Consider the following 14166-nt stretch of genomic DNA (forward strand, 5'->3'; position numbering starts at 1 on the left):
ATTTCTGAAGGAGTCGGCATGTCAAAAGTTGATTTATAGTCAACTGTGAAGCACATATCCGTTGATTAGCAGTAGAGACGGTAAAACAAGAAACAACAACAAATGTTTTAAAGACTATATATGTGGCAACCTGTACTCAGTGGCCACCTGTCTTAAGTGGCCACTTTTATCTACTCCCTTGTGTGACTGCTTAAAACAGGTGTGACTGTACATGTATTTAGTACTATAGACATGTAATGTTTCTTTTGTCCACCAGTATAGTTTTAAACAAGGAGTCCTATTTCAAAATTGACATTTATCCTATATTAAAGATAATTGAATTTTAAAGTTTACAACTCTGCAATTGAGGAATATTTATACCTTTGAAACAACAACCTTCAATGGCTTACTATAACTTCAGGTTTTTATTTATTATGTTAACATACACATCCTTTATTACACTGACTCTCTGTTTGGACATCATAGGTTATTCTCTTGCACTCTTCATACGTATGAAATTATTGGGAGGCAAAATCCAGTTTAGGCAAATACAAACATTAATAAAAGAAAAAGTACCAAAACACTGTGATTTAGATGTACTTCCTTCCATGTATGTGCTGGTACCAAGGTCACATTTCAAACAGACTGTCTGTCCTGGTCTGTCAGTGTACTTTCCTACTGGACACAGCTGACATGTGATGCCACCACTGTTGTAGAAACCTTTGGGACATTCCACTAAAAAAATAACAAAGATGACAGAATTTCACCATACCAGACACAATCAAAAGACACTGCATTTAACTGTAATAAATTTAGAAATATGTCCAAGGTAAAATTAGTATTTTCCACACTTCATATTGTAGTTAGATGAGAAGTAGTTCTAAATTTAAATCTCCATACTTTGGGTTTTTAAGTGTTTTTTGAAAATGGCAAAATATTTAGGTAGCAAGTGTGACCCACAAATTTATTGATATCATAAAATTTCATTTATTGTCAATTAAATTTATTGTTATTTTACTCCACGTTTTAAGACCTAATTTGAGCACTCACAGCACATCTCTGATGCTTTATACAGTGTCTTCTTCTTGTCACTAGGACATATGTAGTCCTTAGAACTCTCCAGTGCTACAGCAGAAGAGTCATCTGGCTTGGTTTGGTATATCACATGTAGCGTAGGGCAGCCAATAGGACTTAAGTTACCATCCATTACATTTGACTGATCAGTTCCAGTTGTTTCTAGTGTTGTCTTCAGTAATGAAGAGCAAGTGTTGATCGCCGATTTAATGGTCCAATCAAACGTTACTGTGTAATCAATGAACACCTGTAAATGGCATAGATAAACACATGCATAAAGAAGTCAATTTAAAAATCATAAAAAACATCCGTAAAAAGGTTTTATTACTGAAAAATCATTTCATGCCAATGGCAGAGACTTTAGGAAATTTAAAATCTTTCTTAGGAAACTGGGAATTTTTACTATAAATTATGCCAATTACATTTTGATAGCATAATAAAGTATTTACTATCATATTCAGTATAATGCACCATACTATTAAATAGATATTAAATAATAAATACATCTTATTTGTAAAAAAAAGTAATTTAAAAGTGTATATTAGAGAACAAGAGGTCCATGGGCCTAAACAGTTACCAGAGTGGGTAAATTGTTGACCTTACCCATTACTTACGAAGAGCACCTCACCTATTTTCCTAGGGAGGTCGGAATGACCAAATTCATGATTTTGTTTCTTCATGGGTGAAAGAAGCTTCACACCAAATTTAGTTGGAAAGGGTAATTGTGAAGAAATTACTGTTTAAATGCATTTCTCTATACAGATCTAATACACTTCCCAGGCACAACCATGTGACCAAAACCAAACATTAATGAAATTCACAACTCCGATAAAGCATCTAATGATTTTTAGATACATGTATATGAAGACAATTCAGTTATAGCATTTCTGGAAGTAGAAAATACGATTTTTTTAAACTGGGTGGGTGGAGGATCAGAATGACCAAATTGACAAATTTATTTGTCCATGTGCCAAGGCTTGGCATTTACGGAAGAAGATAAGATTTTTAAATATATTTTTTTAACTGCTTAGTTTCCCCCTTTTCCCTCAACCAAATTCACAAAATTGTTTTTCCATGGATCAAAGAAGCTTCCCACCAATTTAATTGGAAATGGTGAAGGAGATCTGAAGAAATTAGTTTCTACACCCCCTCCCCGGTAACAAACTGAGGACTTAACATTAATGGCATTCACAAATTAGATAAATCATCTATTGACCTCTATATACATGAAGATTATTCAGTTAAAGAATTTGTCTCAGTCAATCAGAGGCCAGGGCAGCCATCTTGGATTTCAAATAAGCCAGAAAATCCCAACTCTTGATTGGACCCATGGTAGGATCATTTGTAACATGTTTGGTTGAAACCTTATCTGGTGGAAGCTGAGAACAAGTCGAAAATGTCTCAGTCAATAAGAGCCCAGGGAGGCCATCGTGGATATTGAATCGGCTAAAAAAAATAACGAGACCAACTTTGGTTGAAATCTGCCTAGTGGAACTTGAGAAGAAGTAGAAAATGTGAAAAGTTAATGGATGATGAACATTGCACCATTGCCCTTTTGGCCAGGTGAGCTCAATATAACTTAAATAAAACAAACTTTAACATCATTTCCGTTTTAGAACTGTCAAAAACTTTAAATCTCTATGTCATTTCATTGAATATTTTATGCAGACATGAAAACACTAATCTTTAAAGAAAGAAAGAAAGAAATGTTTTATTTAACGATGCACTCAACACATTTTATTTATGGTTATATGGCGTCAGACATATGGTTAAGGACCACACAGATTTTGAGAGGAAACCCACTGTCACCACTTCATGAGCTCCTTTTTCCAATTAGCAGCAAGGGATCTTTTATTTGCGCTTCCCACAGGCAGGATAGCACAAACCATGGCCTTTGTTGAACCAGTTATGGATCACTGGTTGGTGCAAGTGGTTTACACCTACCCATTGAGCCTTGTGGAGCACTCACTCAGGGTTTGAAGTCGGTATCTGGATTAAAAATCCCATGCCGTGACTGGGATCTGAACCCAGTACCTACCAGCCTGTTGACCGATGGCCTAACCACAATGTCACCGAGGCCGGTCACTAATCTATAAAGATGCAGACCCTAGTTTCAACCCGTAAAAATGGACACTAAGTTTGGTTAAGTTCCAAACTTGTAACACATTTGGATAACTTTACAAGAGAGTGAAACAAGAGTCTGCTGTGACACTGTAACGGTGAAATATCATTAAAAACAGACTAAAACTCGACTCCATAACAGTTATTTCTCAGACATACTTGCATTTTTAAAAATATATAAAAAATGCATGTTTTGGTATTAGAAACACCAGGACGACCAGAAATACTTAGGTTGTACAGAAATTGATTATCTAAACAATAAAATATAAGTAATGTTTGACTTCTGTGATCATAAATGGCTCTAATAGTGACAAATATTCCTTAGTGTTTAAAAACTAGGGTCTGTCCCTTTAACCTAAACTTATTAATATCAAACAGTTGCATTTCTTGGTTCACTAGTTATGTTGTCATTAAATACTAGTGAAAGATTATAATAAACCTACCGTTTTATTTATATCATCAATAACAACATCAGTAGCAGGGTTAGTTACTGATACTTCTTTGACTGATGCTCCAGTTACAAGGTTACAAACACCTCCAAATTTATCAAATAAAGTCTTGTCAGCAAACTTGTTTTTGATTAACTCTGCATACACAGTCTTGCAAATGGTTTGATCAGCTGTGCCAGTATAGTTATAATTCACATTAAATTTCTGTTGGTACATTGCTGTTAACTTTTCTGAAATAAGAGAGAACAAACAAACATTCAATTCTATTTTATTTCATTATTCAAACCTAAAGTTTAATTAAAAAATTGTTACAATAATAAAAAAAACAGAACAGGTTAATGACAAAGGCTATTAGCTTTATCCTGTGAAGATAAGAATGGGGAAATCCACAAGGCTTGCAACTTAACAATAGTATGAGGAAATTTTTATTCCTAATTTTCTAAATTTCCACTCTAAATAAGCAAGCTTTTTGCTCTATGATATACAGACATTCATGACCTCATTGTTATAGTTATACATGCATTTGTCACATTCAAAACTACATTTTAGCTTTCAATTCATAAATAAACATTTAGGGTCAAAGCCTGTTTCTTTACTTACATGCATGTAACTACATATATTTACAATACTTAAACACATGTGTTTAATAAAAACAGGTTTTGTAAATTTGGCCCATAATTTAAAAAACATTTTTTTACAACATAAAAAACTTTATTTTGATTGAAATAAACAATGTAATGAACAAGTATTTGAACATCTAGTCAAAGCAAACAAATTTAGTCAGATGAGTCACCTAACAAGTAATATCCTGCTAATAGCAGTTTATGACTTGGCTTTAAACTATAATCGGTCAATACAAACACTGGTTGCAGGATAAAATATGTTAATGTATTTGATAATAAAATATTATGATTTGTACTGAGTGTCTAATTTCCAAATGAACACGAAACCTAACAATATTACAAATGTTCCAATAATTGTCCACTGTGTCCATTTCTATCAAACTTCTCCCCTTTCTGCTGAGAAGAGAAAAGTCTCTTCACCTACTGTTTCACTCCTAGATGATCAAATAATCCAAACTTCATATGGGATCTAGATCAGTTGATAGAGCACTTGCCTGAAGACAGGGCTTCTAGATTATGGTAGCCCCGCTCCCATGGCTAGTGATATTCATTGTTGGGCTAGTAAATAACTACTATTGCCATGCCCAATGGCTAGTGAAAAAAAGTTGTTAAATGCAGCATTTAAGTCTATTTTGTAAATATGAATATCCTGCCCCCACCACACACCCCAATCACAATGTTTTTAAGTTCTATCTCCCTCTTTAGGTGACATTATTACTATTAGTGTAATGGTATTAATTTAAAGTAAAGTAGGGCTAGTGAATTTTTAATCATGGTTAGTAAATACATGTATTACAATTCACTGATCCCATGACTAGTGGGTTTTATAAAAATTCTAGAAGCCCTGCTAAAGAGCTTGCATAGCAGGATCGAACCACCACTTTGGATGCATCACAATCAGAGCCCCACGACTGGTACAGGAACAATCAGGGATAACTAGGATACATGGTTAAGTGGGGGATATCTGGGACTCTTGTGACATTGTCCCACTTAACCCAAGTGACATAACTATGGTATTGATAATGCCACATAGTAACATTTTATATTGAGTTTTAACATGATCACAGCCATGAGGAACATGCCAAGGACTACAAACATTGGTACAGATGATGATCACATGAAGTAAGCTATTCAGATGGTTCTTGCTGGCCAGGCACTTTGTCAGGTGGTAAACACAGCACAAATCTCAGTCAACAATGCAGTGATATGACTTTAATTTTCTCTGTGCTTTTATAGTTTATGTGAGCGTTTTACCACTGGGCTATGTCCCACCCTGTAATTTGATTTGAACTAGTATCTGTGCACCAAGTATTTCTGTGCTTGAAACATTTTAGGTGTTACTCAAATTTGGATAACAATTTATTTAAAAGAACTGGAATAGCCAAATACATGTATATGTTTCCTGCAACCAATAGCATAATCTTCACATATCACTTCCTTTGATTTACTTTAATGGTGAGCGGTTGTAGCATTTATATCTATCTATCTATCTATCTATCTATCTATCTATCTATCTATCTATATACATGTATATATATATATATATATGAGGAGTTCAGGCGCAAAACCCAGTAAGTCCATCCGACTTCGTTTGTTTTAAAATGGAGATTTTTACCTGATGGTAATTTTAATTCTCACTAATTCCACTTTTCGTGTCATGAAATGGTTATGGAGCAATGAACAAAAAACATGAATGTAGAAAATTAACCTTTATTCAAAAACTCGGTAATTACCAAACTGTGATGATTTTTCTGCAAAACCAAGTAAGTCCTCCTTTGGTTTGTTTGCAAAACTCAGTAAGTCCATTTCTGAAGACTAGTCTTATGGAAATGTTGCAGAATCAAAGAACAGACAATTAGAAACATCTTAAACGTAAAGGTTGAATTAAACATTTTAAAAAAGAAGAACTTTACTTGTCCATGGATATACCAAAGTTTGGCAGTTGCTGGCCTATTGTTCATAGCCTTCACAAAGCATTAAAACTGACACTTATTTAAAACGACTGTGCCATACCAGTGTAATAACAATGACAGTAAGATACTCACTCTAGAAATGTAATTATGGAAAGATGACTGGAAAATAATGCCAGTTGTGTCACAACATACTCCATCCCCCATTGGAAGTCATCAAAAGATTACACGAAAGTTCAGTCAGTCATCCCGCCCCCTCCCCCAATTTAAACACACATCCATCGATTTATTGAAATTGGGCTAGTGAGTGTAATTTTACACAATATTGAACAAACTGGCACACCACATAATTCCTGGTCACACGTGTGCATGTTACACGAGGAATCAAACCTTTACCACTGTAGCGAGCTGTTTTGGCTATAGAACAGGCCGAACGTCGTGGCCGACGTCATTTACGCTTTCCTGTTGGTGATAACATCACAGGTGCGTCAACTACATCATAAGTTTCCATAACTAGCGTGGATAAATTACCCAAAATCCGGAGGAATTATACGAATTCAGAGCGCAAAAATGCTTGTCATGGGCGCGGCCATCTTATGCGTCATGTGATCTGATGCGCACATGTGATTGGCGGTCTACAAACTACGTGGTTCTGCAAACAAACTCAGATGGCGTTTATGAGGTTCTGCAAAGAAATCGTATTCTAGCTTGGATTTAGAGTGGGACTAACAGGCTTTTGAAGCAAAATTTATTTGCTCATCGGGTACTAGGGACTGAGAAGGTTTGTCTCCAACGGTTATCTCAATTTTCATGGATGTGGCGTTTACGAGGTTTTGCGCCTAAACTCCTCATATATATATGTTGATTTAAACATTTCATGTGTCAGCTTCAGCCACATATATATGACTATTATCATCTATGAGATTTGATTTGGTGATATCTTAAAAAGACATTTTACTCACTGGCATCAGCACATGCTGGTATGTTGACATTCCATGGTGTGCCAGTGTCACATTGAACCTGATAGCTGCTCTTGGCAGCACTTGATGATTGGTCATAAAATGTATATCCATCATCACAGGTCAGAGTGCAATTGTATCCAGCACCACCAGCCCTATCAGTACAGGCCTTGCTGCCATCGACCGGAGTAACCAAGGACAGAGGGGAACATGGAGCCGCTGTAATAAAAGTGTCCTCAATTAAATATTGTCTGTCGTGTCTTTCAGGTTCATCAGGGTATGAACAGAAATCAAGAATTCTGTGGAATTAAATTTCTCGCCTACCATAAACTGATTTGATGAATAAAGAAATAATATGTAATGTAACATTCAGGATTAATCTATGTTTTTTTATATAATTAATTATAAATCACATTTAAAAAAAACCTTTCATATTTGTAGATACAACCATATACCAAGTTTCATTTATCTAGAATATAGTTTGAGAGAAACTAAGCTAAATACAAATACTTAACATTGGAGCTAAATAAAAGTTGATCCATGCATCACGGTCATCAGAAAAGTAATAGTTATATCTTGCCTTTTGACTTTGTCAATGTGACACAAAACAATATGTGCAAACTGTGAGAATTGGGAATCATTTTTATTTTTTCTTCATACACTGATGAGCTTACAGGAAATAACAAATAATCCTTACAATTAAATTTGAAACATACATGTACTTATTTAATACATGTAAAATTACAAATTCATATTTTATTTTTAGATCTTTTGGTGGGGGGAGATCTTGAACAATATTACTGAAAAATACAAAGTACAAATTGAAAATAAAAAATGACATCACATTATGCAAAATTAATACTATAACAGTAGTTACCCAATGTCATTTTACATTCATGCAGCAATGAACAAAATCATGTTGCCTTTAAACTGTGATGATTAAAATAGAAATTTAATTATACATGTATATTCTTACATTCACATTCTTACACAGACATGCATACACACACTCACACACAAAAACAAATAGCTGCATTGTAATATCTTGACAAAATAGATAGTAAAATATCTTGACAAAATAGATTACAAAATATCTGTCCCAGACCCAGTCACTGGCCATGTAAGGATGGACATGCCAGAAGTGTAATGGATATAGGCATGATCAAATTATTTGACTTGACTTGATAGTAGAATCTGTCAAAACAGGATGCTGAATAAATTAAATGACTGTCAGAAAATTGTCAAATTACCTTTTATCAAATACTCAAATCGACACATGTTGCTGTTTCCCGATGCATCTGTTGCTGTTGCCTTAATCGCTATTACAGTGTTAATAGAATTCATGTTTGCAAATAGCGATGGAGGATCAAACACCACTGTTTGGAGTCTGGCCACTGTTGTCTGATACATTCACTTTACTTGCGATAAAATTCACGGTAACATTTTCCGTATCCTTGGTGATGTATCTGACTTCTGGCGAAGGGCACTGAATTTTGGGTTTAATTTCATCTGCAAATGACAAAATATACATCATCATTTTAAGCAGTATGGTTCTCCTTTTCTGGTCATAGAAGTGTGAATTAGGAAGTTTTAATTAAGAATTTTGAATTGTGATTCAGTTCACATGCATGCAAACATGAACAAAAAACTAGATAGATGTAAACTGTTATAAAAAAAAGATGTTTACTTTTGATATGAATCTTAATATCTTACAGGGCGGGATCCAGCTCAGTCAGTGGAGTGCTCGCCCGAGGTGCTGGTCTTGTAGGATCTCAGTGGTCCTATTTTCCTGTCCTACACAGTGCACAACAACTGGTATATGAAAAGCAATTCTATGTGCTATTCTGTCTGTGAAAAATGTCTATAAAAGATTCTTTGCTACTAACTGAAAAATTGAGCAAGTTTCCTTTCTAAGACTATACGTCAGAAATACCAAATGTTTGACATCCAATAGCCAATGTGCTCTAGTGGTATAATTAAACAAAACAAACTAACTTTAACTGAATACGTTATTATTTAAAAGAGATTCTTCCTTTTCAAATTCAAATAGATTGCTACCACATTTACTGATATAGGGTTCACCCTGCCCATAGACAATTAGCCAACTGCTAATATTTTTACTAAATGGCCACAATATTTAATAATTTCTAAGTAACAAAATTTTGTTTCAATTAACCACTTTTTAAAAATTTAAAAGAAAATACTCTACCTATCTGAAAAATGGCAATATTCTTTCCTGCTGATATAGAACAAAATACACACAAGTACTGAGTACAGTTATCTCAGAATACATCTCAAGAACCATTCAAGAAAATACTTGTTTCACCTCTGATAAATATATCATAGTAAGTTACCCAACGTCTAGTCCAGGGATTATGATTATGACTTAAGAAAGTGGTTACAGCACTGGCCCAAATTATACCAGAGAGGTGCGTACCACCAGCAGCACATAATCTGGCAGCAAATGGACACTTTGCAAAAGTCTTGAGTTTGGACTTTAATTTGTGTGGTGTTTTAATTGCTCTGATAGTGATGAAAATGCACTGCATCACTATGCTGCACTGTGCTATGTAATATGGCCTGCAAGTCTCAGTATTATTTTATATTTCAAACACCAATCACACAAATTGTGCATAAAACATTATGGCATGTGTTGTTCTGTCTATGAGATAATACATATAAAAGAATCCTTGTTGCCAACTGAAAGGCCTATATAGTCTTAAGTGGCTACAGCAGGTGTCAAGTAAACATTACTTTTCTTCATTTCAAAATCTATCAAATCAAATTTTATTTGAATATACTAAAAACACACTGATCATAAGTAATGAAGATGCAGTACCAACCTTTAATTGTTATTATTGTTGTACATGAGACAGCATTCCCAGCAAAGTCTTCAGCAGTGAAGGTGAAGGTTGCACCGTCAGTTATTATATACTCGCTAGATGGCCACTGTGGATCAATTTTAAATGACGCAATTCCAACATTGTCTTGTGGTGTTGGTATGGTCACAACATCAGATGCCCTAACATAGCGGGAGACAGCTTTTGTGTTTACACAGCCACTAAATGTTGGTTTTTCTGTATCTGTGATGAACAGAAACAAATACATGTACATATATCAACTCATTTGGTTAACCATTTTTGAAATAAACATTTATTTTATTCCTAATCTACTAAATAAAAAATAGTACCATGAGGTTCGAAATACAAAACAAAATATATATAGGAACAAATTAAAGATGTTATGAAACCTGTTTCAAGAATAACTGTTACAGAAAAAGTATCATGTGCATTTAATACTGAACCAACATTTACCTTGGTCACATAACTTTTTAAACCAAAAACAGATATATATGTTAATCAAAATATCCAGACAATAATTTTTTATAAAAAGGATTCTGGGAAATTGCCTATAAAATAATTAAGGATTGTCTGTTATTTCTTTTACATTCATCAGGGTATGAACCAAAAAAAATCATCTGCAAACTGTGTGAATCGCCATTCTCACTTTAGTTTGTGGATAATATTTTTTGTTCATACCCAGATGAACGTAAAAGAAATAACAGACAATACATGTACTTATAATTAAATCTGAATAATACTTGATAATAATAACACTAAATTTCATACTAAAACTTGCCCATATAAAATGACGTAATATTTACATTCATGAACAAACTCCCTTTGCTACGTCTTGACCAATGGGATGATGATATACTGTAATGAATTATTATTGTAAACACTGGACTCACCAATGCAAATTGGTACTGGAGCCGACCATTCCAATCCTGATCCTGTATTATTGATCTTGCATTTGATTGGGGAGGTTCCACTGATGATGAAGCCAGGTCGAGAACAGTTGAAATAGACCTCACTTGATTCCTGGTACTGCTTTGTTTGTTGTGACTGATAACCATCCACCGGTCGACCGGGATCTGTGCATGTCTTCCCTGAGAGAAACATATCACAAACAAATCAAAATTTTTACAGTAAATAATAACTCAAATAGTTTTCTTTTACACTACAGCTGAAATAAATGTACTAATTATTACAAAATTATTATATACATGTACATGTATTAGCATTCTAACACCAGTTACAATGGAGGCAAAATAAGCAGGGGGAGGAAGGTCCAGTTAAAATAGAATGATGGCACATGTGTAAGGTATTCTCAACAAAACAAAAAGTGCACTGATAAACTCAAACATAATTTTGTTATATTCCCCTCCCCACCCCCTTGGTTACAGCCCATAAATAATAGCAGGGACCAGCGTTGTAATTCATATACTCAATAAAATAAATTAAGAGTATTTTTCTTTATAACCAATATATTCCTATATATATATATATATATATAATATTTTATCATATAATATCTTACATTTTCAGTGCAATCAAAGTATGTGATATTTTTCAGATCACATACTTTAAGAATTTGATAACTTTGCAAATTAGATGTAAATTAGTCGAGGTCTCGGCACTAGGTTTATTGACATTTAAGAAAACGTACTTGGGTGACACTCCATGATTGACGTATGCATTCATAGTCATCAAATAAAAACATTTCAATGGCAATTTGACACTGAAAGCTGTCCAGCGTTCGGAAAACAAAAAACGTTAGGCATAACTTTATTTTGAAGTAAGGACATCCAAAATGTAAGGACATCCATTCAAAAATACACTGCGCCACATATTCTTACGCCATTTGAATATCTAGTAATGGCGGACTGGAATTAAAGTTGCGTGTACAGTTTACAAAAACACGTTGTATTAAGCTTGAGCTTATATGATAAAGAGATTATTACCCTGGTGTATTTCGGTATCGTCAATATCATATATTAGGAATAAAAATAATGTATTATGCTCGCCAGAGGCTCACATAATACAATTTTTATTCCTAATATATGATATTGACGATACCAAAAAACACTCTGGTAATAACCTCTATATATATAAATATATATATATATATAGTACAAGACAGAGATGGGGTAATTGTAATCAGTAATCGTAATTGATTGTAATCAATTACATGTTTTCATGTACATGTAATCACAATCATAATTGATTACATTGTTAATGTAATCATAACCAACGATACCGTTCATGATTACTCATAATTGACTAAATAGAGATTATTATACAAGCTCATGTGTCGTACTGATTTTATGAAACGAGTGTCAGGATTTTTGTACTGCCCGAGCAGTATGACTCACACACAAGTGTAATAATTTCTTTATTATCCATATTATTAGTTGTTTTCTTTATAAATTACAAGACCCAACTCAAAATGTTTCAGCCACAACTAGGAGATGACGAAATGATGTCATATTTCAAATGCAGCTTCTGAGCTAGGACTGGAGAGGCAACGTCATGTTACGACATCACTCCTCTTCATTACACTTGTTATTACACGTGTGCTTCATATGATTATTATTAATTTGGTTATGTTGAACGATATGGATAATAAACTTAGATATGTTTAGCATCAACTCCAGTAACAGTTCTATACATGTAGGTAGTAGCAGTACTGGTCAATTAGATAATAGAACTGATCTCCCATTGTCTACTACTCTAGTTGTATTAGAATTATCATTTGCCTTGAGAAACAGGGGATCATAATGAGTGGATTATCAAATGAATGTAACCCAGGGGGATGAAGCCACACATTTACATAATGGCATCTATCTTGTTTACATTTACTATAAAACCACTTAAATGAATACAGAATTCATTTATAGATTTTTTTTAAAATCGTTTATTTTAATTTGTGGATCGTATTAAAAAGTATACGTTCTACAAACAATACAATTTTTTTTATAGTGGTCATATAGTTGCAATTACTAATTATGGCTTAGTTCAGTTACTAAAATTAATATTTTATGCATTGATACAATAATTACACCTATGGTTATGGGTACCTTTTCGTCAATAATCCAAATTTAAGAATAAATCTGGTTTTGAAAACTGATTCCCTCCCTGCAGTATACATATGTTCATTGTTCATACATTTTAAAAATCATTTAATAAATAATTCAAAATTTATCCATTATGTCTTTCAATGAATGAAATCGGTATGGTTGTGAAATAATGTAAATAATTTCATGTTGGTGACATTATTTCACTATTTGTGCATATTTGTGGAAATGTAATCATGATTGTAATCATAATTACTGGACAATGTATTCGCAATCCTAATCAATTACTTTCTTAAGTAATTGTAATCATAATCGTAATCGATTAGTTTTGTCAAGTAATTGCCCCATCTCTGGTACAAGATAAGACAAACCCACTGATTTTTGCATGCATCACTGGTCAAAATTTACTCACACATTGTTTAGAAATCATTTGTGATCCAAACGTGTTAACATAAAATAACACTAGCAAAACTGACTAAAATGTCAACATAAAAATAACACTAGTAAACACTGACCAATACGTCTACTGGCCCTTAATTAATTTTGTGGAGTATGTTACCATGATTAAGCAAGTAACTACATGTACATGTCTATGGCATAACAGTTGTCCATTAAAGGTCCATTCTCAAAGTTCAAAGTGTCACATTTTTGCTATTATATATAATATATATGCAGGCCCTCATCTAGAATTGAAAAAGTATGAGAAGTGACTTTTTCTTCCCTTAATAAATGATTATGACACTAGACAAGTCGATGTCTTGAAGTCTGTTGTATGATTTTGTTTTTTGAAATCAGATTAGGTCCAAATTATTACAGTGACTTCGACTTTTGACCACTGCTAATAACTCCATGACTTGAGCAGTTAAAAAAGCGATATGTTGTCCGTTTGTCCTGACAAGTGAAAATGTACCTGGACAAGCAGAATGCACAGTGGTGGTTATCCAGTGGACAAGTCAAAACAAATTATAAACCAATATCATAATTTTGAGCAATTGACACGTTGTACTCCAGTAAAATGAAATCTACAGTGTTGCATCACAAAATGTTATACAAATATTGTTGATTGGGAGTTAAATGAACACAGTCTTGATAACATATAATAGTCTTAGCTCATGAATATCTGAACTATCGAGG

General features: G+C 33.7%; 1 protein-coding gene across 1 annotated transcript in view; it reads right to left on the reverse strand.

Moving 5' to 3' along the window:
• LOC121379679 overlaps window positions 1-14166 on the reverse strand; it is a 179487-nt gene that overhangs the window by 102508 nt on the left and 62813 nt on the right. The window contains exons 23-29 of the mRNA XM_041508328.1: window positions 10867-11064; window positions 9959-10198; window positions 8490-8624; window positions 7119-7334; window positions 3618-3853; window positions 1030-1300; window positions 556-714 (exon numbers count right to left, since the gene is read on the reverse strand). Of these exons, the coding sequence (XP_041364262.1) occupies window positions 556-714; window positions 1030-1300; window positions 3618-3853; window positions 7119-7334; window positions 8490-8624; window positions 9959-10198; window positions 10867-11064 (1455 nt within the window). The remainder of the gene's footprint in view (window positions 1-555; window positions 715-1029; window positions 1301-3617; window positions 3854-7118; window positions 7335-8489; window positions 8625-9958; window positions 10199-10866; window positions 11065-14166) is intronic.

The sequence above is a fragment of the Gigantopelta aegis genome, chromosome 8 (assembly GCF_016097555.1).
Source record: "Gigantopelta aegis isolate Gae_Host chromosome 8, Gae_host_genome, whole genome shotgun sequence".
NCBI classification, from domain to species: domain Eukaryota; kingdom Metazoa; phylum Mollusca; class Gastropoda; order Neomphalida; family Peltospiridae; genus Gigantopelta; species Gigantopelta aegis.